Source organism: Oncorhynchus mykiss, chromosome 17 (assembly GCF_013265735.2).
Source record: "Oncorhynchus mykiss isolate Arlee chromosome 17, USDA_OmykA_1.1, whole genome shotgun sequence".
NCBI classification, from domain to species: Eukaryota; Metazoa; Chordata; class Actinopteri; order Salmoniformes; family Salmonidae; genus Oncorhynchus; species Oncorhynchus mykiss.
In genome coordinates this window covers 83,715,517-83,742,583 of record NC_048581.1, presented here as the reverse complement: position 1 = coordinate 83,742,583, position 27,067 = coordinate 83,715,517, and the positions used below count along the sequence as shown (strand labels likewise).

General features: G+C 45.2%; 1 protein-coding gene across 2 annotated transcripts in view; it reads right to left on the bottom strand.

Moving 5' to 3' along the window:
• Nucleotides 1-27,067, bottom strand: part of LOC110493277 (rho guanine nucleotide exchange factor 3) — a 105,150-nt gene that overhangs the window by 66,729 nt on the left and 11,354 nt on the right. Inside the window, exon 2 of one of the 2 annotated variants that reach the window (XM_036950798.1) lies at nt 19,815-19,881. In XM_036950798.1, the coding sequence (XP_036806693.1) occupies nt 19,815-19,881 (67 nt within the window). Of the gene's footprint in view, nt 1-5,618; nt 6,088-19,814; nt 19,882-27,067 lie in introns of those variants that run through there. The other variant, XM_036950800.1, reaches the window with a different exon arrangement.

Genomic DNA, 27,067 nt, shown 5'->3' with positions numbered 1-27,067 from the left:
ATTCCCTTCTCCATCACCAACCCCCTTCCCTTCTCCATCACCAACCCCCTGCCCTCCTCCATCACCAACCCCCTTCCCTTCTCCATCACCAACCCCATTCCCTTCTCCATCACCAACCCCCTGCCCTTCTCCATCACCAACCCCCTGCCCTCCTCCATCACCAACCCCCTTCCCTTCTCCATCACCAACCCCCTGCCCTTCTCCATCACCAACCCCCTGCACTCCTCCATCACCAACCCCCTGCCCTTCTCCATCACCAACCCCCCGCCCTCCTCCATCACCAACCCCCTTCCCTTCTCCATCACCAACCCCCTTCCCTTCTCCATCACCCCCTGCCCTTCTCCATCACCAACCCCCTGCCCTTCTCCATCACCAACCCCCCGCCCTCCTCCATCACCAACCCCCTGCCCTTCTCCATCACCAACCCCCTGCCCTCCTCCATCACCAACCCCCTTCCCTTCTCCATCACCCCATTCCCTTCCCTTCTCTTTTCCATCACCCCCTTCCCTTCTCCATCACCAACCCCCTTCCCTTCTCCATCACCAACTCCCTTCCCTTCTCCATCACCAACCCCCTTCCCTTCTCCATCACCCCCTGCCCTTCTCCATCACCAACCCGCTTCCCTTCTCCATCACCCCCTGCCCTTCTCCATCACCAACCCCCTGCCCTTCTCCATCACCAACCCCCTGCCCTTCTCCATCACCCCCTTCCCTTCTCCATCACCCCCTTCCCTTCTACATTCACCAACCCCCTTCACTTCTCCATAACCCCCTGCCCTTCTCCATCACCAACCCCCTTCCCTTCTCCATCACCAACCCCCTTCCCTCCTCCATCACCAACCCCCTTCCCTTCTCCATCACCCCCTTCCCTTCTCCATCACCAACCCCCTTCCCTTCTCCATCACCCCCTGCCCTTCTCCATCACCCCCTGCCCTTCTCCATCACCAACCCCCTGCCCTTCTCCATCACCCCCTTCCCTTCTCCATCACCCCCTTCCCTTCTCCATCACCAACCCCCTTCCCTTCTCCATCACCAACCCCCTTCCCTTCTCCATCACCCCCTGCCCTTCTCCATCACCAACCCCCTTCCCTTCTCCATCACCCCCTTCCCTTCTCCATCACCAACCCCCTTCCCTTCTCCATCACTCCCTGCCCTTCTCCATCACCAACCCCCTTCCATTCTCCATCACCAACCCCCTTCACTTCTCCATCACCAACCCCCTTCCCTTCTCCATCACCCCCTTCCCTTCTCCATCACCAACCCCCTTCCCTTCTCCATCACCCCCTGCCCTTCTTCATCACCAACCCCCTTCCCTTCTCCATCACCAACCCCCTTCCCTTCTCCATCACCCCCTGCCCTTCTCCATCACCAACCCCCTGCCCTTCTCCATCACCCCCTTCCCTTCTCCATCACCCCCTTCCCTTCTACATTCACCAACCCCCTTCACTTCTCCATAACCCCCTGCCCTTCTCCATCACCAACCCCCTTCCCTTCTCCATCACCAACCCCCTTCCCTCCTCCATCACCAACCCCCTTCCCTTCTCCATCACCAACCCCCTTCCCTTCTCCATCACCCCCTGCCCTTCTCCATCACCAACCCCCTTCCCTTCTCCATCACCCCCTGCCCTTCTCCATAACCCCCTGCCCTTCTCCATCACCAACCCCCTTCCCTTCTCCATCACCCCCTTCCCTTCTCCATCACCAACCCTCTGCCCTTCTCCATCACCCCCTTCCCTTCTCCATCATCCCCTTCCCTTCTACATTCACCAACCCCCTTCACTTCTCCATAACCCCCTTCCCTTCTCCATCACCAACCCTCTGCCCTTCTCCATCACCCCCTTCCCTTCTCCATCATCCCCTTCCCTTCTCCATCACCAACCCCCTGCCCTTCTCCATCACCCCCTGCCCTTCTCCATCACCAACCCCCTTCCCTTCTCCATCACCCCCTTCCCTTCTCCATCACCAACCCTCTGCCCTTCTCCATCACCCCCTTCCCTTCTCCATCATCCCCTTCCCTTCTACATTCACCAACCCCCTTCACTTCTCCATAACCGCCTGCCCTTCTCCACCACCAACCCCCTTCCCTTCTCCATAACCCCCTTCCCTTCTCCATCACCCCCTTCCCTTCTCCATCACCAACCCCCTTCCCTTCTCCATCACCCCCTGCCCTTCTCCATCACCAACCCCCTTCCCTTCTCCATCACCCCCTGCCCTTCTCCATCACCAACCCCCTTCCCTTCTCCATCACCCCCTGCACTTCTCCATCAACAACCCCCTTCCCTTCTCCATCACCAACCCCCTTCCCTTCTCCATCACCAACCCCCTTCCCTTCTCCATCACCAACCCCCTTCCCTTCTCCATCACCCCCTTCCCTTCTCCATCACCAACCCCCTTCCCTTCTCCATCACCAACCCCCATCCCTTCTCCATCACCAACCCCCTTCCCTTCTCCATCACCAACCTCCTTCCCTTCCCTTCTCCATCACCAACCCCCTTCCCTTCCCTTCTCCATCACCAACCCCCTGCCCTCCTCCATCACCAACCCCCTTCCCTTCTCCATCACCCCATTCCCTTCCCTTCTCTTCTCCATCACCAACCCCCTGCCCTTCTCCATCACCCCCTTCCCTTCTCCATCACCCCCTTCTCTTCTCCATCACCAACCCATTCCCTTCTCCATCACCCCCTTCCCTTCTCCTTCACCAACCCCATTCCCTTCTCCATCACCCCCTTTCCTTCTCCATCACCAACCCCCTTCCCTTCTCCATCACCCCCTGCCCTTCTCCATCACCCCCTGCCCTTCTCCATCACCCCCTGCCCTTCTCCATCACCCACTGCCCTTCTCCATGACCAACCCCCTTCCCTTCTCCATCACCCCCTTCCCTTCTCCATCACCCCCTTCCCTTCTCCATCACCAACCCCCTTCCCTTCTCCATCACCCCCTTCCCTTCTCCATCACCCCCTTCCCTTCTCCATCACCCCCTTCCCTTCTCCATCACCAACCCCCTTCCCTTCTCCATCACCCCCTGCCCTTCTCCATCACCGACCCCCTTCCCTTCTCCATCACCCCCTGCCCTTCTCCATCACCAACCCCCTTCCCTTCTCCATCACCCCCTGCCATTCTCCATCACCAACCCCCTGCCCTTCTCCATCACCCCCTTCCCTTCTCCATCACCCCCTGCCCTTCTCCATCACCAACCCCCTTCCCTTCTCCATCACCCCCTGCCCTTCTCCATCACCAACCCCCTTCCCTTCTCCATCACCCCCTGCCCTTCTCCATCCCCAACCCCCTTCCCTTCTCCATCCCCAACCCCCTTCCCTTCTCCATCCCCAACCCCCTTCCCTTCTCCATCACCAACCCCCTTCCCTTCTCCATCACCCCATTCCCTTCCCTTCCCTTCTCCATCACCCCCTTCCCTCCTCCATCACCCCCTTCCCTTCTCCATCACTAACCCCGTTCCCTCCTCCATCACCCCCTTCCCTTCTCCATCACTAACCCCGTTCCCTCCTCCATCACCCCCTTCCCTTCTCCATCACCAACCCCCTGCCCTTTTCCAGTGCAACTTCCCAAGCCCTACAACCCCCAGCCCCCATCTCGTAGACCAACACCAGGTATAAATAAATCATTTTCTTCCCATAGAAAGAATCATACATAAAGAACATGTTAGCTTAGTGTCAAAACGTTTCACTAGTTTATATTCACTCAGCCTAGTTCACATTAAGGCTTCACTCAGCCTAATTCACATTAAGGCTTCACTCAGCCTAGTTCACATTAAGGCTTCACTCAGCCTAGTTCACATTAAGGCAAGTCTTTGCTCTAGAGGCACAGCAGGTGCAGCCGATCCAGGGAACATGTAACACTTTGTGTAAAGAGTGACAGGTGACGAGTCTTCCACACACACACACACACATACATACGCGCACACACACACACACACACACACACACACACACACACACACACACACACACACACACACACACACACACACACACACACACACACACACACACACACACACACACACACACACACACACACACACACACACACACACACACACCTTATCATACAGATCATTGAGTGCATGGGGACACAACAGATGGTGACTAGCTCTCTGTTTGACTATACAGTGAAACTACCTCTGTTTCCTCCAGACCAGAGAATGTTGTGAAGACCTGTTCATCTCACTAATATGTGACAGGTCTGTCCTAAAAGGTAGTAAGTAGTGTGTGATTGGACAATGCAAACTTTTTTTTTGCATAACCTACTAATAGAACATTACAGATGATGTTCAAAATTGAATAAAGAATATTATACCTTGAGACAATAATTATTGTGGCAGTTTATGCATTCCCTTAGCTAAGCAGGATGAAGTACTACTAACATTGCCTGATTATTGGCTTCCAACAGGTTATGCAATTCAACTATCACTTAATTTGTAATGCAGGCTGAAACAGAAAAATATAAAATACATGGTAATTTCAGGGCTGGTAGGATTCTCACTATAACTATCCTCCAGAGCAGGGTTGGTAGGATTCTCACTATAACTATCCTCCAGAGCAGGGTTGGTAGGATTCTCACTATAACTATCCTCCAGAGCAGGGTTGGTAGGATTCTCACTATAACTATCCTCCAGAGCAGGGTTGGTAGGATTCTCACTATAACTATCCTCCAGAGCAGGGTTGGTAGGACTCTCACTATAACTATCCTCCAGAGCAGGGTTGGTAGGATTCTCACTATAACTATCCTCCAGAGCAGGGTTGGTAGGATTCTCACTATAACTATCCTCCAGAGCAGGGTTGGTAGGACTCTCACTATAACTATCCTCCAGAGCAGGGTTGGTAGGACTCTCACTATAACTATCCTCCAGAGCAGGGTTGGTAGGACTCTCACTATAACTATAACTATCCTCCAGAGCAGGGTTGGTAGGACTCTCACTATAACTATCCTCCAGAGCAGGGTTGGTAGGATTCTCACTATAACTATCCTCCAGAGCAGGGTTGGTAGGATTCTCACTATAACTATCCTCCAGAGCAGGGTTGGTAGGATTCTCACTATAACTATCCTCCAGAGCAGGGTTGGTAGGATTCTCACTATAACTATCCTCCAGAGCAGGGTTGGTAGGATTCTCACTATAACTATCCTCCAGAGCAGGGTTGGTAGGACTCTCACTATAACTATCCTCCAGAGCAGGGTTGGTAGGATTCTCACTATAACTATCCTCCAGAGCAGGGTTGGTAGGATTCTCACTATAACTATCCTCCAGAGCAGGGTTGGTAGGACTCTCACTATAACTATCCTCCAGAGCAGGGTTGGTAGGACTCTCACTATAACTATCCTCCAGAGCAGGGTTGGTAGGACTCTCACTATAACTATAACTATCCTCCAGAGCAGGGTTGGTAGGACTCTCACTATAACTATCATCCAGAGCAGGGTTGGTAGGACTCTCACTATAACTATAACTATCCTCCAGAGCAGGGTTGGTAGGACTCTCACTATAACTATCCTCCAGAGCAGGGTTGGTAGGACTCTCACTATAACTATCCTCCAGAGCAGGGTTGGTAGGACTCTCACTATAACTATCTTCCAGAGCAGGGTTGGACCTCTCCTCTTACTCACCTTCTGATGCACAAACAGACAACACCCCATCATCAGGGACCCCTGAGCCGGTTTGCTCCCCAGAGTCACGTTAACGGTTTCCTTTCCCACTGAGGGACACTGCTAGCCCAGATCCAGCCTGTTCTTCAGATAGCCCAGATCCAGCCTGTTCTTCAGATAGCCCAGATCCAGCCTGTTCTTCAGATAGCCCAGGTCACACAGACTCAGATCTAGTCTGTTCCTCTGCTAGCCCAGATCCAGCCTGTTCTTCAGATAGCCCAGGTCACACAGACTCAGATCTAGTCTGTTCCTCTGCTAGCCCAGGAAACAAGGGTCTCACATCCAGCTTGCTTTTCACACACAGGGTCCACAGAGGTGTGTATGAGCCTGTGTCTGTTTGAGTGTGTGATAGAGAGAGAGCCCCATGCATGAGCGACAGCCAGACGAGGCCGAGTCGCGCTGCTTCACAACAGGATGTAGCGAGAGGAGTAACTGAGCTGATGCTATATCGAGCCTGACGAGTCACAAAGGCCGACAGACCACACAGTTTTTTTCTTCTTCTCGTCCGAAAAGTTAGTGCACCGCCCACCCTCGTGCCCTGCTACCTCTACCCCTGCTACCTCAGACAAGCAGACAATGCAGTCTCTGGCCACAGATAAAGAGAGCAATATTAGGGATGCAGTGCTATTGCCCTCTCCTCATGACCATTAGGTTCTGTGGCCCACTTCTCACACCCATTACTGAGGTCAATAAAGAACTGGCAGTACTATATGCCTTAAAAGCTTTATTTCCACTGAAAAAAATCCATGCTGTTGGAAATGTGTGACAGTGTGAAATACTTTTATAGCCTGCAAACCAATGTTTACCATCACATTCAATGTGATCATCTTACTCCATATCAAATCCAATGTATTTCCCCTATGGGAATCAATAAATGTTTTTTTTTTCAATCACTCGTCATTCCAGCCCTGGTGACACAGATAACCTGATAACAACATTGCCCATATTTGGGAAAGAAACAACTGTGCAGTGGATGGTAAAGTATTTAGTTAACTGCCTACAGTACAGTAGGTGTATGACAGGATGTTGTTCACCTAACAGAGTGTTGCTTGTGAGAACAGGAAGCTAACAGGAAACTAACAGGAATTTAAGACGCTACTGTGAGTCACAACTTCCTGGAAGCATTTCCTGTATTTCCTGGTGGTGGTGGTGGGGGGACGACGACGACGACACCATAACAGATAGCTAAGACTGAAGTCCTCAAGATGACCTTTAACTTTAATAAAGAAAGTATGCCTGAAAAACATGCCCTGTGTAACAGTGTATTACTTAAGTACGTGTGGATTACATAAACCATCTTGAGACAAGATAAAAACAAGAACATGTATAGCTGATTTATAGCCTGCAGTTTGGAGCAGCAAAGAGTGACTTTCAAAATACCTGCTTGCTGCAGCAAGACACATTGAGGGTGACACCACGCAGCAAGTACAGTAGTAATCATCTGACAATAACTCACATTATAAAATACATGTCTGAAATGTGCCCCTGAAGGTGCAGTTTCATCCACTTTGAAGTGTTTTACGAACTGCAGTACAAGTTCTATTTGAATAACCCCGACTGTAATTAGCATTAATGATGTCGCCGCATTGACCTACTGTTACTTTATGCTTCAATCCAAAATGTTTTATTTAATTCATTTGTTTCGTGTTTCATAAGTTGAAAACGTTCGTGTTGATCGATATTCTGCTTTCATTAGAATTATATTTATATATTTTAAATGCTTCAATCCAATTCCTGTCTGAAAACCTCACTCAAGGTGTTTGCTGATCAATATGAATATTTTGTAGATTTTTGAGCTAATGCTATAGCCGACAAAGTGTATAGGCTAGACCACAACATTAGATAACCTCACTGGAAGCAACATGTTATCATGTTGTCCTAGTCTTGTGGTCCGAGATTACAATAATACTTTCGAGATTTGCCGCAAGTTACTCTAAAGGTTAGGAGAAGGACAAACAACAGGGCCACACAGTTCAACTGTAGTGAACACGCACGCACGCACGCACGCACGCACACACACACACACACACACGCACGCGCACAATTATCCAGGTGCAGGGTGCAAAAGATTTGGTAAAGTGCCAGGTAGAGCCTGACTCTGGACTAGTGGCTGCCAACTCCAGACTGAACACGTCGCCCAGGTGGAATTCCACATGGGGAAAGAAATCCTCAGAGAAAAAAAGATAACTGCACCCAGTTAACTCCGGTTGAAACATTGCAATGAAGTACAGTACCAGTCAAAGGATTGGACACACCTACTCATTCAAGGGTTTTTCTTTATTTGCGCTATATTCTGCATTGTAGAATAATAGTGAAGACATCAAAACTTTGAAATAACATTTATGGAATCATGTAGTAACCAAAAAAGTGTTAAACAAATCAAAATATATTTTACATTTGAGATTCTTCAAAGTAGTGTCATGACGTTGGCCTATTTGGGTATAAAAGATTGGTGAAGAATCCAGCTACGAACTGGTCCGTTTGTCACAACTTGGGAAGCTCATGGGAGACGGTGTGGCCACATTACCATAACGCTGTTTATATAATAGCCTCAGATATGAGGTTTACATCTAATTGTTGTATAAGATGAATGAGTGTGTATGATGAGAACAAACAGTATTGTTTGTAAAAGTGTGTAATATGATTTTGGACTGAAGCAAAACTCAAAAAGGGGATTGGTGTTAACTAAATCAGAGGACCACCCCTGAGCCCAGTTAGGGTCAAGCGTCCTGGGACAGCCCTTTTCTGCCTTTCGAATCAAACCCCCACTCGGGTTTTCGATCGACAGACCGAGCTTACTTCAATTATGAGATGGCTAAAGGTTGCAGACCATGTTTTTCTAAAAAAAAAACACTACAAAGGTTGTAGAATCTTTTTAACCATACCACGTGGTTAAACTCTTAGACTATCGATACCGACAGAATAAGAACAAGTCTTTGATATGAATTACTAGTCTGCAGCTAGGAATTCGGTATCATTGAACACGAAGAACGACAACCGCCAAAACATCCATTCTATAACGAAACTAATGAATGTCACTCTGAACTATCCACTATAACCACAACAGAGAGAGAGAGGGAGAGAGACGGACAATTCTACAAAATAAATGAACTTTTCACCAGCGATCAAGACGACACACTGAGCGTAAATATATATATTGATTGCAATTGTTCCCGAATGAGTGAGCGTTCATGTGCAAAGGATTAGCATTTCAATTGTTATAATTATCAACTCTGTAGTGACTTCTTAGTCGACCCCCACTTCCCCTTTTGTCTAACAAGCCGCTATGCCGGTTCAGCCCACTAGGGTACATTCTCATTTCATGTAACCACATTTACCTTGTTTGTTTGTTTATGCATTTCTGTGAATTACTTAGTTAGTAATAAATCAATTATTTAAGACAATTGATGTATGGATGACTCATAGTGAAGACTGGGTTCGTGCAGATAACCAACAATTTACGACGTTTGGAATGAGACTAACGTGAGGTAAAGTAAATCATAAGACTATGGATCAGATATGAAAATATTTGAAAAGTTATTTTAGGAAATTATAACTTTGTAATCTGAATATTTTTCCTTGGTGCCCCGACTTCCTAGTAATTACGGTTACATGATTAATCAGTCTAATCGAGTATTACTTAATTACAGAGAATCTTTGATAAAAAACTATCAGTATTCAGTTAATGATAGTAAAGACACGACAGTAGCCACCCTTTGTCTTGATGACAGCTTTGCACACTCTTGGCACTCTCTCAACCAGCTTCACCTGGAATGCGTTTCCAATAGTCTTGAAGGATGTCCCATATATGATGAGCACTTGTTGGCTGCTTTTCCTTCACTCTGTGGTCCAACTCATCCCAAACCATCTCAATTGGGTTGAGCTCGAGTGATTGTGGAGGCTACTTTGAAGAATCTCAAATATGAAATATATTTTGATTTGTTTAACACTTTTTTGGTTACTACATGATTCCATGTGTTATTTCATAGTTTTGATATCCTCACTATTATTCTACAATGTAGAAATGAGTAAAAACAAGGAAAAACCCTTGAATGAGTAGGTATGTCCAAACTTTTGACTGTTTATGGTAGCATTCATTAATCTTTATTACACTCGTAGGAACAGGGCAAACCAATGTGTCAGACGAACAAAGTTCCGATAACACTAAAATGAGAGGAAAAATGTAAAAAAAATTACAAACTCAGCTATTTATGGGGAAATGGTGCAACCTTTAGCCAGAACAGGCTTCTTTAGTACTCAGTGTCAGTTTAAATGGTGGAGGAGAGAGTTGATGAGAACAGTAGTGAACATAAATGGCACCCAATTCTCTAGTGCACTATGTAGGGAATAGGGGTGCCATTTGGGATCTCAGTCGTAGCCTCTAAACCTGATCTCCAGGTTGAAGGAACAGAACGTTCATGGCCTGGAGATAAATACATATGATTAATACATCTTGAAACGTGATACAGTGTTGGGTTGGGACAAATAAGATAGCAACACTTCATAATGATTTATTGTAACTCCTTATATTATGAATAATCACGAATAGTCATTTGTATTTAGTCTATGAACTATGCACTATGAATACATTTGGATGGAAATGCGTTATGTGGCTAACAAATCGGAAAACAAGTCAGAGTGAGTTAATGAGTGGAAAAAGGCATCATCTTCCCTCCAGCTCTCCCTGCTATGAAATAACAGACAGACAGACAGAAAGAGGGAGGTAGGAGACAGGGAGGTAGGGAGGACTACTCCCATGTTCTGTGCTGTTCTGTACCAGGAGCCAGGAAAGACTGAAATAAAACATACCCTGTCAGCCAGTCTCTATGGAGGTACATAGTCAACCACTTACACAGCTGTCTGCATCCCACCCTGTGTCTTCAAGTCAGGATACTTACTGTATACCATGATGATGTACCTCCTTCAGATCACCAGACATTGTAGGGGCTAATGGTACTGTGAGAGTGAACAGGACATTTAATGATCAAAAAGTACACCAATGGGGGCTATACGCCGAAAGAAGTTAGTTTATAAAGAAAAAAAATAATGTCAATTAACTGTCCTCCAAAGCCTCCCCCTCCCCCACAAATGTTCACCGTCAAAGTGAAAGATTTTAATAGCTTCAAATTGCTAATACAGTGTTTTCCTATCGCTTAGGTGCAATTCACACAAGTATGTGTTACACTTTCCAACTCTTAGTACACAACTCCTAGCAGATCAGCAAAAAGACAGTTGTTTCAAAACTCAACGCACATTTTCTAATGACTAAGTACAACACGTGTGTCATCCATTCCCTTTTTCACCAGACTCACCGTTTCACATTGCAATACATGTTCATATAAAGTCATTGCTTTTCACATTGTGATGCTCACATTATTTTTGGTCATGATTTTCTTCTCGTTTGTTAAATACATTTTACTATTACTTAATCCGACTGCTCTTAATTGATAATCCCATAACCATTTGGTAAACCTCTGGATTTTAAACTGGTTTTGTCTACTACAGATTTTGAGAACTGCATAATGAAAATGTGTGTTTTGTAAATGATATACATATAAAGTATGATATGATACTGTAATGTACTGCTAGGACTATTGTGATTTGTTTTTGTATCTGATATTGACGAGATCAGAATGTAATGCATCCGCTATACAGTAAACATGTATCAAACATGAAGTTGCTCTGGTCTTTCTGATGGGAGAGGGGGGGTCACCGCTATACAGTAAACATGTATCAAACATGAAGTTGCTCTGGTCTTTCTGATGGGAGAGGGGGGGTCACCGCTATACAGTAAACATGTATCAAACATGAAGTTGCTCTGGTCTTTCTGATGGGAGAGGGGGGGTCACCGCTATACAGTAAACATGTATCAAACATGAAGTTGCTCTGGTCTTTCTGATGGGAGAGGGGGGGGTCACCGCTATACAGTAAACATGTATCAAACATGAAGTTGCTCTGGTCTTTCTGATGGGAGAGGGGGGGTCACCGCTATACAGTAAACATGTATCAAACATGAAGTTGCTCTGGTCTTTCTGATGGGAGAGGGGGGGTCACCGCTATACAGTAAACATGTATCAAACATGAAGTTGCTCTGGTCTTTCTGATGGGAGAGGGGGGGTCACCGCTATACAGTAAACATGTATCAAACATGAAGTTGCTCTGGTCTTTCTGATGGGAGGGGGGGGGTCACCGCTATACAGTAAACATGTATCAAACATGAAGTTGCTCTGGTCTTTCTGATGGGAGGGGGGGGGGTCACCGCTATACAGTAAACATGTATCAAACATGAAGTTGCTCTGGTCTTTCTGATGGGAGAGGGGGGGTCACCGCTATACAGTAAACATGTATCAAACATGAAGTTGCTCTGGTCTTTCTGATGGGAGGGGGGGGGTCACCGCTATACAGTAAACATGTATCAAACATGAAGTTGCTCTGGTCTTTCTGATGGGAGAGGGGGGGTCACCGCTATACAGTAAACATGTATCAAACATGAAGTTGCTCTGGTCTTTCTGATGGGAGAGGGGGGGGTCACCGCTATACAGTAAACATGTATCAAACATGAAGTTGCTCTGGTCTTTCTGATGGGAGAGGGGGGGTCACCGCTATACAGTAAACATGTATCAAACATGAAGTTGCTCTGGTCTTTCTGATGGGAGAGGGGGGGGTCACACTGCTTCACTAGAGTTGCATTGGCCAATACAGTACCGTAATAGCATAATATATGCCTTTTACGTAGCAGGTGTTTTTGTCCAAAGTGGCAACAGTGAGTCCACATACAGTATTTTTGTATATTACCCCAGTGAGAACAGAACCCACCACTCTGGTGTTGCTAGTTCCATGCTCTTAATAACTTAGCCACACAGGACAACTACAATACATAATTACAATACAATACCGTAAATTACAATACATGATAACAATACAGGCAGAAGGTACAGGATCGCCATCCCCATGAGCGTACCACTCTCCTTCAGGCCATGAATGAGGCATGCAATGACATCAATCCAGACCAAAGTCAGGCTTGGATTCTCCATGCCAAAAGGTTTTTCACTAAGGGGACATGAAAACTGAGGACCTTCACTGCCATGTTGATGAGACCCAATGGCCAAATTCTCAAGCCAGGCTCGATGCTAACTAGCGCCTGCTGAACATTGTGTTTCTTTCATTCATTTCATTAGTTTCATTTGATTACAATATGTTGTAAATATATCTAAACAGTACATGTATTTTTTGCATCAATAATTAGAAAGATGTCTTCAATGATCACACCTTTGATCACAAATGGAATAAACATTAACATGTTTGATGGATTGTGCAAGTGTATTGCCTAATTTGAAAACAATACAACGTTCTGTAATTTGCAGTATTTGAGCATACATTGAAAGCGCAATTTTGAAACATGTATCTAGCATTTTTTGCTATTGGATTAACTGGTTGCTTAAACAACTACATTTAGAAGATATCATTATGTTGTGTTTTGGTGATCAATGTTCTCAAGGTATTTCACAGCACATGTATATTTAGGATAAAGTGTTGTGTGGTGAAAGATGTCTCCAAACAAAATGATTGCACAATATAATACACGTTACAAGTGTTACCAGTTTGGACTTTTGTACTAAGAGTTTAAAATAGCATCAACAAAAGTATACTATGTGGATGGCCAGCCTGGTCTCATAGACTACAGGTAACATAGTAAACGTAAATCCGAGAAACTCAAAACATCTAAATCAAAGTAAGTAGTGGATAATTATTACAAAGGAGGTTTTGAGAGTCTGTAGTGAGAGTCACTGGCATCATGAAGAACCAGACCAGACAGAGAAGCTCATTCCTCCACTATGATTCAGCTTATTTAAACAGCTATATAGCTAACTACTGCTGGCAGAAAGAAAGCAGCTGTTCCTGTTACAGTGTTTAGATAGGATACCTTATCGTAATCTCTCGTCAGGACTTTTGCTTGAGATAGATACAGCATCGCTCAGAGTAGTGGCTAATGCTTTTGTATTCAATTCACACTCAACTTGGCTGTGACCCCGCAGCCAGCCTCGAGCGAGGAAAAACACAACGACAAATTGGTCAGCTTGGTGTGTGTGTTGCTTGGTGTGTGCTGAAGACAAAAGGTTTTGATGGGGAGATGTTGACGTTGTGCTGTCCGTTAGGAGCTGACGGAAACAACCTCTGCAGCAGGTCCAGGTTCATGCACGCACGCACGCACACACACACACACACACACACACGTCCAGACCCAGGGGTGGCCTGCCCTGTTGAAATTACACAATGACAAGCAAAAGGGAAACCAAGCCCTTTTCAGTTCAGTTGATAAAGTGGGTAGTGATTCACGCTGGAGAAGGTTAGTGATTAATTTTATCTCTATTTCTGCTTTTTGTGACTCCTCTCTTAGGCTGGAAAAATGGCTGTGTTTTTCTGTGACTAGGTGCAGACCTAACATAATCGCATGGTATGCTTTCGTCGTAAAGCCTTTTTGAAATCGGACACTGTGGTGGGATTAACAACAAGTTTATCTTTAAAATGGTGTAAAATACTTCTATGTTTGAGGAATTTTAATTATGAGATTTCTGTTGTTTTGAATTTGGCGCCCTGCACTTTCACTGGCTGTTGTCATATCGATCCCGTTAGCGGGATCTAAGCCATAATCAACATGATCATTACACAGGTGCACCTTGTGCTTGGGACAATAAAAGGCCACTCTATAACATGTCGTTTTGTCACACAACACAATGCCACAGACGTCTGAAGTTTTCAGGGAGAGTGCAATTGGCATGCTGACAGCAGGAATATCCACCAGAGCTGAGAATTTAATGTTCATTTCTCTACCATAAGCCGCCTACATTGTCTTTTTTAGAGAATTTAGCAGTATGCCCAATACCCTCACAATCACAGATCACGTGTAACCATGCCAGCCCAGGACCTCCACATCTGGCTTCTTCACCTGCGGGATCATCTGAGACCAGCCACCCGGACAGCTGATGAAACTGTGGGTTTGCACAACTGAAGAATTTCTGCACAAACTGTCAGAAAAACGTCTTAGGGATGCCCATCTGCGTGCTCATCGTTCACACCAGGGTCTTGACCTGACTGCAGTTTGGCGTCGTCACCAACTTCAATGGGTTACTGCTCACCTTCGATGACCACTGACACGTTGGAGAAGTGTACTCTTCGTGGATGAATCCCGGTTTCAACTGTGCCTGGCAGATGTCCCCCATGGTGGCGGTGGTGATATGGTATGGGCAGGGATAAGCTACGGACAACGAACTGAATTGCATTTTATCAATGGCAATTTGAATGCACAGATATACCGCGATGAGATCCTGAGGCCCATTGCCGTGCCATTCATCTGCCGCCATAACCTCATGTTTCAGCATGATAATGCACGGCCCCATGTTGCAAGGATCTGTACACATTTCCTGGAAGTTGAAAATGGCCCAGTTATTCCATGGCCTGCATACTCACCAGACATGTCACCCATTGAGCATGTTTGAGATGCTCTGGATCGATGTGTACAACAGCTTATTCCAGTTCCTGCCAATATCCAGCAACATCACACAGCTATTGAAGAGGAGTGGGACAACATTCCACAGGCCACAATCAACAGCCTGATCAACTATATGCGAAGGAGATGAGGCAAAGGGAGGTCACACCAGATACTGACTGGTTTTCTGATCCACGCCCCTACCTTTTTTTAATGGTATCTGTGACCAACAGATGCATATCTCTATTCCCAGTCATGTGAAATCCATGTTAAAAAATATCAACTCTCGGCCACTGATGACCATGTAAATTGACTGATTTCCTTATATGAACTGTGACTCAGTAAAATCTTTGAAATTGTTGCATGTTGCATTCATATTTTTGTTAAATGTCACTAGCTAGTGGTTTCCTATATTAATACATTTAATTCTTTAGAAACAAACAGCACATTTCGACAGAAGAAAAAGCCAGAAACAGTTGTTTTGGAACATTCTCCAGAGTGCAGAAGATAGATTGGCTGCTCTAAATGGTCTGGCTGTGTGTGTCTAAAGCATTGTATTTGGGCAAACTCCTTTTTTGGAAACCTGTTGGGTGTTCTGCCTCCTCCACCATACACGCTCCCATTCCCAGACAAACCAACCTTCTATCCTTACAAGACGCTGTGCTTTCCTGGCACAATCACTGACAATACGGTTTCAATCTGATTACCATCAAGCATCCACTCACTGCCAATGTAAACCAGTCACTGTTGTGACAGTTTTAATCACACAAACACAACCAAAAAATGTCATGCAATCAAAAGGAAATACAGCCAAAGTAGTGTGCTGGTCTGTCTTAGTGTGCTGGTCTGTCTTAGTGTGCTGGTCTGTCTTAGTGTGCTGGTCTGTCTTAGTGTGCTGGTCTGTCTTAGTGTGCTGGTCTGTCTTAGTGTGCTGGTCTGTCTTAGTGTGCTGGTCTGTCTTAGTGTGCTGGTCTGTCTTAGTGTGCTGGTCTGTCTTAGTGTGCTGGTCTGTCTTAGTGTGCTGGTCTGTCTTAGTGTGCTGGTCTGTCTTAGTGTGCTGGTCTGTCTTAGTGTGCTGGTCTGTCTTAGTGTGCTGGTCTGTCTTAGTGTGTTGGTCTGTCTTAGTGTGCTGGTCTGTCTTAGTGTGTTGGTCTGTCTTAGTGTGCTGGTCTGTCTTAGTGTGCTGGTCTGTCTTAGTGTGCTGGTCTGTCTTAGTGTGCTGGTCTGTCTTAGTGTGCTGGTCTGTCTTAGTGTGCTGGTCTGTCTTAGTGTGCTGGTCTGTCTTAGTGTGCTGGTCTGTCTTAGTGTGCTGGTCTGTCTTAGTGTGCTGGTCTGTCTTAGTGTGCTGGTCTGTCTTAGTGTGCTGGTCTGTCTTAGTGTGCTGGTCTGTCTTAGTGTGCTGGTCTGTCTTAGTGTGCTGGTCTGTCTTAGTGTGCTGGTCTGTCTTAGTGTGCTGGTCTGTCTTAGTGTGCTGGTCTGTGCTTGGAAGACATTCTAAAGGACCCCAGAATGTTATAGGTCCACTTGACACCAGCAGGGTTGTTCTTTTCATGTTACATTAATGATATATTAAGAAACACGTAGGAAGTCAGTAATTACTGAGGAAAATAAGTAACAAAGTGTGTTTGATATCTACAGTGCCTTGCGAAAGTTTTCGGCCCCCTTGAACTTTGCGACCTTTTGCCACATTTCAGGCTTCAAACATAAAGATATAAAACTGTATTTTTTTGTGAAGAATCAACAACAAGTGGGACACAATCATGAAGTGGAACGACATTTATTGGATATTTCAAACTTTTTTAACAAATCAAAAACTGAAAAATTGGGAGTGCAAAATTATTCAGCCCCTTTACTTTCAGTGCAGCAAACTCTCTCCAGAAGTTCAGTGAGGATCTCTGAATGATCCAATGTTGACCTAAATGACTAATGATGATAAATACAATCCACCTGTGTGTAATCAAGTCTCCGTATAAATGCACCTGCACTGTGATAGTCTCAGAGGTCCGTTAAAAGCGCAGAGAGCATCATGAAGAACAAGGAACACACCAGGTAGGTCCGAGATACTGTTGTGAAGAAGTTTAAAGCCGGATTTGGATACAAAAAGATTTCCCAAGCTTTAAACATCCCAAGGAGCACTGTGCAAGCGATAATATTGAAATGGAAGGAGTATCAGACCACTGCAAATCTACCAAGACCTGGCCGTCCCTCTAAACTTTCAGCTCATAAAGGAGAAGACTGATCAGAGATGCAGCCAAGAGGCCCATGATCACTCTGGATGAACTGCAGAGATCTACAGCTGAGGTGGGAGACTCTGTCCATAGGACAACAATCAGTCGTATATTGCACAAATCTGGCCTTTATGGAAGAGTGGCAAGAAGAAAGCCATTTCTTAAAGATATCCATAAAAAGTGTCGTTTAAAGTTTGCCACAAGCCACCTGGGAGACACACCAAACATGTGGAAGAAGGTGTGCTCTGGTCAGATGAAACCAAAATTGAACTTTTTGGCAACAATGCAGAACGTTATGTTTGGCGTAAAAGCAACACAGCTGAACACACCATCACCACTGTCAAACATGGTGGTGGCAGCATCATGGTTTGGGCCTGCTTTTCTTCAGCAGGGACAGGGAAGATGGTTAAAATTGATGGGAAGATGGATGGAGCCAAATACAGGACATTTCTGGAAGAAAACCTGATGGAGTCTGCAAAAGACCTGAGACTGGGACGGAGATTTGTCTTCCAACAAGACAATGATCCAAAACATAAAGCAAAATCTACAATGGAATGGTTCAAAAATAAACATATCCAGGTGTTAGAATGGCCAAGTCAAAGTCCAGACCTGAATCCAATCGAGAATCTGTGGAAAGAACTGAAAACTGCTGTTCACAAATGCTCTCCATCCAACCTCACTGAGCTCGAGCTGTTTTGCAAGGAGGAATGGGAAAAAATGTCAGTCTCTCGATGTGCAAAACTGATAGAGACATACCCCAAGCGACTTACAGCTGTAATCGCAGCAAAAGGTGGCGCTAAAAAAGTATTAACTTAAGGGGGCTGAATAATTTTGCACGCCCAATTTTTCTGTTTTTGATTTGTTAAAAAAGTTTGAAATATCCAATAAATGTCGTTCCACTTCATGATTGTGTCCCACTTGTTGTTGATTCTTCACAAAAAAATACAGTTTTATATCTTTATGTTTGAAGCCTGAAATGTGGCAAAAGGTCGCAAAGTTCAAGGGGGCCGAATACTTTTGCAAGGCACTGTATATCTGGAGTTGCCGTGGCTCCAGCTGAAATCTCTGGAATATATAAAACTTTAAAGTCTTGAAGTGCAACACAACATTCAGACGCTTCAGACCCAAATAAAGGCATTTGCCAAAATGTGTTGGTTTTACAATAAAATACTGTATTTCAAACAAACGTTCATCTTCAACAAAATTCTGATGCAGCAGAGTAGACTGACAGTGTTGTGATCTACCCTAAGAAAGGAAGTCAGGCCAGGGCTCTGTTTTCCTCTCCAGCGACTGAATCAGTCCAGGATTCCAGTGCTCATCTCTGGGTGTGAGATGCCAGCGAAGTGCCAGCCCCTGGCCTTGTTTGTGTTGGCTGTTCCAACCACCAGACTCACTGTCTGCTCGCCCAACCGACCCTGTCAGAGCGCTAGCGTCAGAGCAATGTGCAGGAGGGGGAACTGAGCTGAGGCCAAAAGTCATGGACAGGATAGGCAACACAGAACAGGATCTGTTTACATTGATTGACAGGAGTCCTCCAGCTACAAGGACCTCAAATAGACAGGCTGTCTGACCTGAGCTAACGAATCTACAGCCACAGCGTGAACATGGTAAAGGCTGAAGTCACATCCAAAGACTCTAAAATTGTAATATTCCAAATATATTCCAAATATATAAGGCTTTGGATACATTCCAACTAGAAGGCTCTGGTCCTGTCTACCATATCTTACCATGTAATAACTGCTCTGATATCGGGACATTGTGTTCTGAAACTTTACGTTCATTTTGTCACACGTCTTTGTTTTCTCCCTGCCTCACAAGGTGTAGCTGCAACAAATTCAAGACACTCAAAAACCAAACAGCTAGTCGTTAATTCCTCTGCCATCCAGTGGCAAGTTTGCTATGAAATACAATCAGCCATCAAACTCATCAAACATGAATGAAATCCATTACGTTCAAGCAAACTGGATTGTTAAGTGAGACCATAGTGAAAGTAAAATGTGTAACATGCTCTCTCTGGCTGTGTTCAAAACAGCACCCTATTCCCCACGTAGGGCACTACTTTTGCCGATAGCCCCTATGGGCAGGCCCAGCCAGTCTTTCAGCCTAGCTCCAGACAAACACAGAGGGGAGAGACTAACAGGACATCCTGGGTAAAGATCTGCATGTGAAAATGCCATTTTCCTTCATTGAAAATAAATACAAAAAAATAATGTTTTCATTTCCGGAGTAGGGATCAGAGATCCATTGTAATCAGAATGATTGTAATCAATACAGAGGAGTATGAATATGGCAGTGTTAACACACGCACACACGCGCGCACACGCACACGCACACACACACACACGCACACACACACACACACACACAGACCAAACACAGACCAAACACACAGCCCTATTCGGATGCTGACTAACAATAGATATAACATTGTAAACAACTTACCCCTCTGAACATCCAGCTGTCAGGTGAGGGAAGCAGAGAGAAGCAGCTCTTTTTTTGCAGCGTCGGCCTGAAGGAAGAGGGGAGAGGAGGAGATGGAGAGGAGAGGAGAGGAGAGGAGAGGAGAGGAGAGACAAGCAGTGTAAATGTCTGTCCATTAACCCACAGATAGGTAAAAAAAAAAAAAAGACACTAAAGAAGCTCCAGCCCAGCCTCTAATCACATCCAGTCAGGCCCTCAGAGACCAGACAGATGACATCACCCCACAGTTAATATTAATGGAGATGAACCTGGTAGTGGTGGTGTGGCCCTTTGAACTTCCGGAAACAGCTGATGGACCCTAAACACACGCACACACGCAAGCATGAATACACACACGCACACACACACACTCACGCATGCACAGACACAAATTCACAGACAGACAGCCGACTGACACCCAGATCCATAAACACAATCACTCTAAAGCCTTTATGGCCTTAATGGCTAATGGAGAGGGGATAAGTGGTGTGGTCCGGAGAGTCTGAAGACGGGCACGGTTCACTGGTGATTCAGGACACTTCAAAGACTGACGATGGTGGTGGTCAGAGCCGTGTATCTACATGGATCTGGTGATGGTGTGTTTAAAGTGCACTAAAGAGTTCAGAGCTGCGAAGCCATGTTTGAGTCACAGGCGGTAGGAATGACTGAGAGACAGCGTGGTTTAGTTTAGACGGGCTACAGGTGCTACAGGGTTACAGAAGGCCTTGATGACTGGGGAGGAAGTTTAAAGTAGGCTATGTGGATAGCCAGCCTGGTCTCATAGACTAGACGTAACATAGTGGACACTCAATCATGGACATTCTTACTGACAGTATTTGTGGCTGCTTTGTGCGATGTATTGTTGTCTCTACCTTCTTGCCCTTTGTGTTGTTGTAAATGAGAACTTGTTCTCAACTGGCCTATCTGGTTAAATAAAGCTGAAATAAAAATAAATAAATAAATAAAAGTTGTCTGTGCCCAATAATGTTTGTACCATGTTTTGTGCTGCTACCATGTTGTGGTGCTGCCATGTTGTGTTACTGCCATGCTGTGTTGTCATGTGCTGCTGCTATGTCTCTCTTTATGTAGTGTTGTCTCTCTCTTGTTGTGATGTGTGTTTTGTCCTATATTATAAAATGAAATAATAATTTAGCAAATCAAATTTTATTAGTCACATGCACCAAATACAACAGGTGTAGTAGACCTTACAGTGAAATGCTTACTTACAAACCCTTAACCAACAATGCAGTTTAAAAAAAATAAAAATAAAAAATATGAATAAGAAATGTAACAAGTAATTAAAGAGCAACAGGAAAATAACAATAGTGAGACTATATACGGGGGGTACCGGTACAGAGTCAATGTTGTTGGGCACCGGTTAGTTGAGGTAATTGAGGCAATATGTACATGTTGGTAGAGTTATTAAAGTGACCATGCATGGATGATAACAACAGAGAGTAGCAGCGGTGCAAAAGGGGGGAGGGGCAATGCAAATAGTCAGAGAGTCATTTGATTAGATATTCAGGAGTCTTATGGCTTTGGGGTAGAAGCTGTTTAGAAGCCTCTTGGACCTAGACTTGGCGCTCCGGTACGGTTTTAGGGCCTTCCTCTGACACCGCCTGGTATAGAGGTCCTGGATGGCAGGAAGCTTTGCCACAGTAATGTACTGGGCCGTACACACTCCCCTCTGTAGTGCCTTGCAGTCGGAGGCTGAGCAGTTGCCATACCAGGCAGCGATGCAACCAGTCAGGATGCTCTTGATGGTGCAGCTGTAGAACCTTATGTGGATCTGAGGACCCATACCAAATGTTTTTAGTCTCCTGAGGGGGAATAGGTTTTGTCGTGCCCTTTTTACGACTGTCTTGGTGTGTTTGGACCATGTTAGTTTGTTGGTGATGTAGACGCCAAGGAACTTGAAGCTCTCAACCTACCCCACTACAGCCCCGTCTATGAAAATGGGGGCGTGCTCAATCCTCTTTTTCTTGTAGTCCACAATCATCTCCTTTGTATTGGTCACGTTGAGGCAGAGGTTGTTGTCTTGGCACCTCACGGACAGGTCTCTCTCCCATAGGCTGTCTCGTTGTTGTCAGTGATCAGGCCTACCACTGTTGTGCCATTGGCAAACTTAATGATGGTGTTGGAGTCGTGCCAGGCCGTGCAGTCATGAGTGAACAGGGAGTACAGGAGGGTCTGAGCACGCACCCCTGAGGGGCCCCTGTGTTGAGGATCAGCGTTGCGGATGTGTTGCTACCTACCCTTACCCCCTGGGGCGGCCCGTCAGGAAGTCCAGGATCCAGTTGCAGAGCGAGGTGTTTAGTCCCAGGATCCTTAGCTTAATGATGAGCTTTGAGGGCACTATGCTGTTGAACGCTGAGCTGTAGTCAATGAATAGCATTCTCACATAGTTGTTCCTTTTGTCCAGGTGGGAAAGGGCAGTGTGGAATGCAATAGAGATTGCATCATCTGTGTATCTGTTAGGGCGGTATGCAAATTGGAGTGGGTTTCTGGGATAATGGTGTTGATGTGAGCCATGACCAGCCTTTCAAAGCACTTCATGGGCTACAAAAGTGAGTGCTATGGGTCAGTAGTCATTTAGGCAGGTTACCTTAGTGTTCTTGGGCACAGGGACTATGGTGGTCTGCTTAAAACATGTTGATATTACAGACACGGACAGGGAGAGGTTGAAAATGTCAGTGCCAGTTGGTAAGCGCATGCTCGCAGTACACATCCTGGTAATCTGTCTGGCCCTGCGGCCTTGTGAATGATGATCTGTTTAAAGGTCTTACTCACATTGCCTGCGGAGAGCGTGATCACACAGTCTTCCTGAACAGCTGGTGCTCTCATGCATGTTTCAGTGTTATTTGCCTCGAAGCGAGGATAGAAGTAGTTTAGCTCGTCTGGTAGGCTTGTGTCACTGGGCAGCTCTCGGCTGTGCTTCCCTTTGTAGTCTGTAATGGTTTGCAAGCCCTGCCACATCCAACGAGTGTCAGAGCCGGTGTAGTACGATTCGATCTTAGTCCTGTATTGACGCTTCGCCTGTTTGATGGTTCATCGGCGGGAATAGCGCGATTTCTTATAAGCTTCCGGGTTAGAGTCCTGCTCCTTGAAAGCGGCAGCTCTAGCCTTTTGCCTGTAATCCATGGCTTCTGGTTGGGGTATGTACGTACGGTCATTGTGGGGACGAAGTCATCAATGCACTTATTGATGAAGCCAATGACTGATGTGGTGTATTTCTCAATGCCATCAGAGGAATCCCAGAACATATTCCAGACTGTGCTAGCAAAACAGTCCTGTAGTTTAGCATCTGCTTCAACTGACCACTTTTTTATTAATCATGTCACTGGTGCTTCCTGCTTTCATTTGTGCTTGTAAGCAGGAATCGGGAGGATAGAATTATGGTCAGATTTGTCAAATGGAGGGTGAGGGAGAGTTTTGTATGTGTCTCTGTGTGTGGAGTGAAGGTGGTCCTGAGTTTGTTTCCCTCTGGTTGCACATTTAACATGCTGATAGAAATTTGGTAAGACCGATTTAAGTTTCCCTGCATTAAAGTCCCCGGCCACTAGGAGCGTCGCCTCTGGGGTAGCGTTTCCTGTTTGCCTATGGCGGAATACACCTCATTTAGTGCGGTCCTAGTGCCAGCATCAGTCTGTGGTGGTATGTAGACAGCTATGAAAAATACAGATAAAAACTCTCTAGGTAGATAGTGTGGTCCACAGCTTTTTATGAGAGCGAGCAAAACCTCGAGACTTCCTTAGATATCGTGCACCAGCTGTTCTTTACAAAAAGATACAGTCCGCCGCCCCTTGTTTTACCAGACGCCGCTGTTCTGTCCTGCCGATGCAGCGTATAACCAGCCAGCTGTATGTTGATAATGTCGTCATCCAGCCACGACTCCGTGAAGCATATGACATTTTTGAATGTCGCGTTGGTAGTTTAATCTCCCGCGTAAATTATCGTTTTTATTTTCCAAAGACTGCACGCTTGCTAGTAGAATGGAAGGCAATGGCCGTTGATTCAAACGCCAACGTCAACAGTGAAGAGGCGACTCTGGGATGCTGGCCTACCAGGTAGAGTTGCAAAGGAAAATCGATATCTCAGACTGGCAAATAAAATGAAAAAATTAAGATGGGCAAAAGAACACAGACACTAGACAGAGGAACTCTACCTATAAGGCCAGCGTCCCAGAGTCGCCTCTTCACTGTTGACGTTGAGACTGGTGTTTTGCGGGTACTATTAGCTAGCTAAAAATTCACAACATATTTATGTTTTTCAAATTTCGTATCATTTTGTACATTTTGCAAATTGATCATTTAGAATATGAATTGTAATTCTTTCTGTTACAGTCTCTCTTTTCTAAACATGAAAACCAAGATACAAACCCCTGTGAAGAGATGTTCCCACAGCCAACTAAACATGATCAGATGTGTTCCAACCCACATGAAAAAATACTACAGTTTACTATAGAATTTTGTAGTAAACTGTAGTATACTGTATAATACTATATTACACACTTTAGTATACCTCTATCATGTGTAGTAGTTACTACATAATTGTTAAATACACTGTAGAATACTATAGTAAATACTACAGTAAACATATCATACAAAATGGATGATGGACATCTACAAATTAATACATCCAAACGAAGCGTGACATATCTTACTAAATGGAGTGTGAAAGATTTACGTACAGAATAATACAAAATGCTCTGAGACCAGGTTGGGATATCCTAAAGAGCTGACTTAATTCAAACCTCTAGTAGTTTCTCGTGACATAAATGTTCACTGGCCAGCGCACATGAGATTTGGTTCTGGGTGCAGAGATAAGTCCAGACGTGGCCAATCAGTAGCTAAGGTCTCAATTTCGGATCAGGAGGGATTAAATCAATGGTAGAAAGTCTGTCAGTCTGTCAGTAGCCACTGTGTTACTAGCACACTAACAACTGTGGGTCTTAGATCCTCTGAAAGGTGAGGTCAGAGTTAGATAAATGTCTTCAGGCCCTTGTCTGTCAACAAGCTGAGGACACGTCAGTAGAGAAGACTGTCCTCCGTCTGTGAACACCAAGCATGCTCCACATACTGTACCAACATCTCTTTCTCAAAATGTTTCCCTCAGCCTGTAGTTCTGATCTGTAGCTATTGACAGTCACCCTGCCATCCTCCTCAATAAACTCATCTGAGAACCAGGCTCAACCATTCATTACTGCACACCTTAGAGAAATATAGGTTAGGAAACTCAGGAAGAACATGAACCCACTGTTTGACAGTAATAATCTTCCACTCAGTATCGCTGATTAGATTTGTGCTTGTGTTTTCCTAAGGTTAACTTAATTATAAGATAAATATACAATCTAAATGTGATGTCAGTGCATATTAATGTGATGTAAATGTAACAGTATATTATCCTAAATAATTTTTCTAACTCCCTGGATGAAGGATTGGTGCTGGGAGATTCTTTGCACGGTTTTCATGATGTCTCTGTTTCTCATCACACAGAGCAGTACATCAAATCAAATCACATTTTATAGGTCACATACACTTGGTTAGCAGATGTTATTGCGAGTGTAGCGAAATGCTTGTAAGAAATAATACAGAAAAAAAATACTGCAGTTTCCTAAGGACTAGAAGCGAGGCGGACATCTCTGTCGGCACCATCTTTAAGGGCGCTGACTCCCTGTGTAGGTACAGCTGAGAATGGTCGATGCAACTTTACATACATTGAGAATAATAAAGAATGCAATCAGTGAAGATGAGTTATCCTATTTATTCAGGTAGTTTATAGAGAGAGATACACTACATGACCAAAAGTATGTCGAACATTCCAAAATCATCGGCAGTAATACAGAGTTGGTCCCCCCCTTTGCTGCTATAACAGCCGTCACTCTTCTGGGAAGTCTTTCCACTAGATGTTGGAACATTGCTGCGGGAACATGCTTCCATCAAGCCACAAGAGCATTAGTGAGGTCAGGCACTGATGTTGGGCGATTAGGCCTAGCGTTCCAATTCATCCCAATGGTGTTCGATGGGGTTGAGGTCAGGGCTCTGTGCAGGCCAGTCAAATTCTTTCACACAGATCTCGCCAAACCATTTTTGTATGCACCTCGCTTTGTGCACGGGGGCATTGTCATGCTGAAACAGGAAGGGGCCTTCCCCAAACTGTTGCCACAAAGTTGGAAGCACAGAATAATCTAGAACATCATTGTATGCTGTAGCTTTAAGATATCCCTTCACTGGAACTAAGGGGCATTGTGCAAACCATGAGAAAATGTCAGGTCTTGCCATAGATTTTCAAGCAGATTTAAGTCAAAACTGTAACTCTGCCACTAAGAAAGATTCACTGTCTTCTTGGTAAAAAAAACTCTAGTGTAGATTTTGCCTTATGTTTTAGGTTATTGTCCTGCTGAAAGGTGAATTCATCTCCCAGTGTGGTGGAAAGCAGACTGAACCAGGGCTATATCTGTTTTTAGTTCTACATTGTTTGAAAGGGGCATGCTTATTTAAGATGGTGAGGAAAGCACTATTGAAGAACACCAAACAGTACGAACTCTGACAATAGATGGGGGGCAATCAATGCACATATGGTGTCCAGGGCACAGCTGAGAGCTGAAGGGGGTCTATAGCAAGCGGCAACAGTGAGAGATTTATTTCTGGAGAGATGGATTTTTAAAAGTAGAAGCTCAAACTGTTTGGGCATAGACCTGCATAGCATGACAGAACTCTGCAGGCTATCTCTGCAGTAGATTGCAACTCTGCCCCCTTTAGCAGTTACATCTTGACGGAAAATGTTGTAGTTGGGGATGGAAATTCCAGGATTTTTGGTGGCCTTCCTAAGCCAGGATTCAGACACGGCTAGGACATCAGTGTGCTAAAGCAGTGAACCAAGCAAACGTAGGGAGAAGGCTTCTGATGTTAACATGCATGTGAAAACAATACAAGGCATCTGAGCTTGGAGTCATTGTCCTCCTGATGTGCTGGTATACTGCAATAGACCCCTCTCAGTCCCCTAGAATACAGCTGAGCTAGCAACTGAGCAGGAAATAACCATAAATGGCCTGGGGTCTAATGAGCCCACTGCACACTCAACAGACTCTGTCTGTGACTCACTATTCTCTCATAGGAAAGTTCTAGAATTATGCTTCCATGCACCCGACTGTACTCCCCTTCCTTGCACCCTGATGTACTCCCTTTTCATGCACCCTGCTGTATTCCCATACTCCCCTTCCATGCACCCTACTG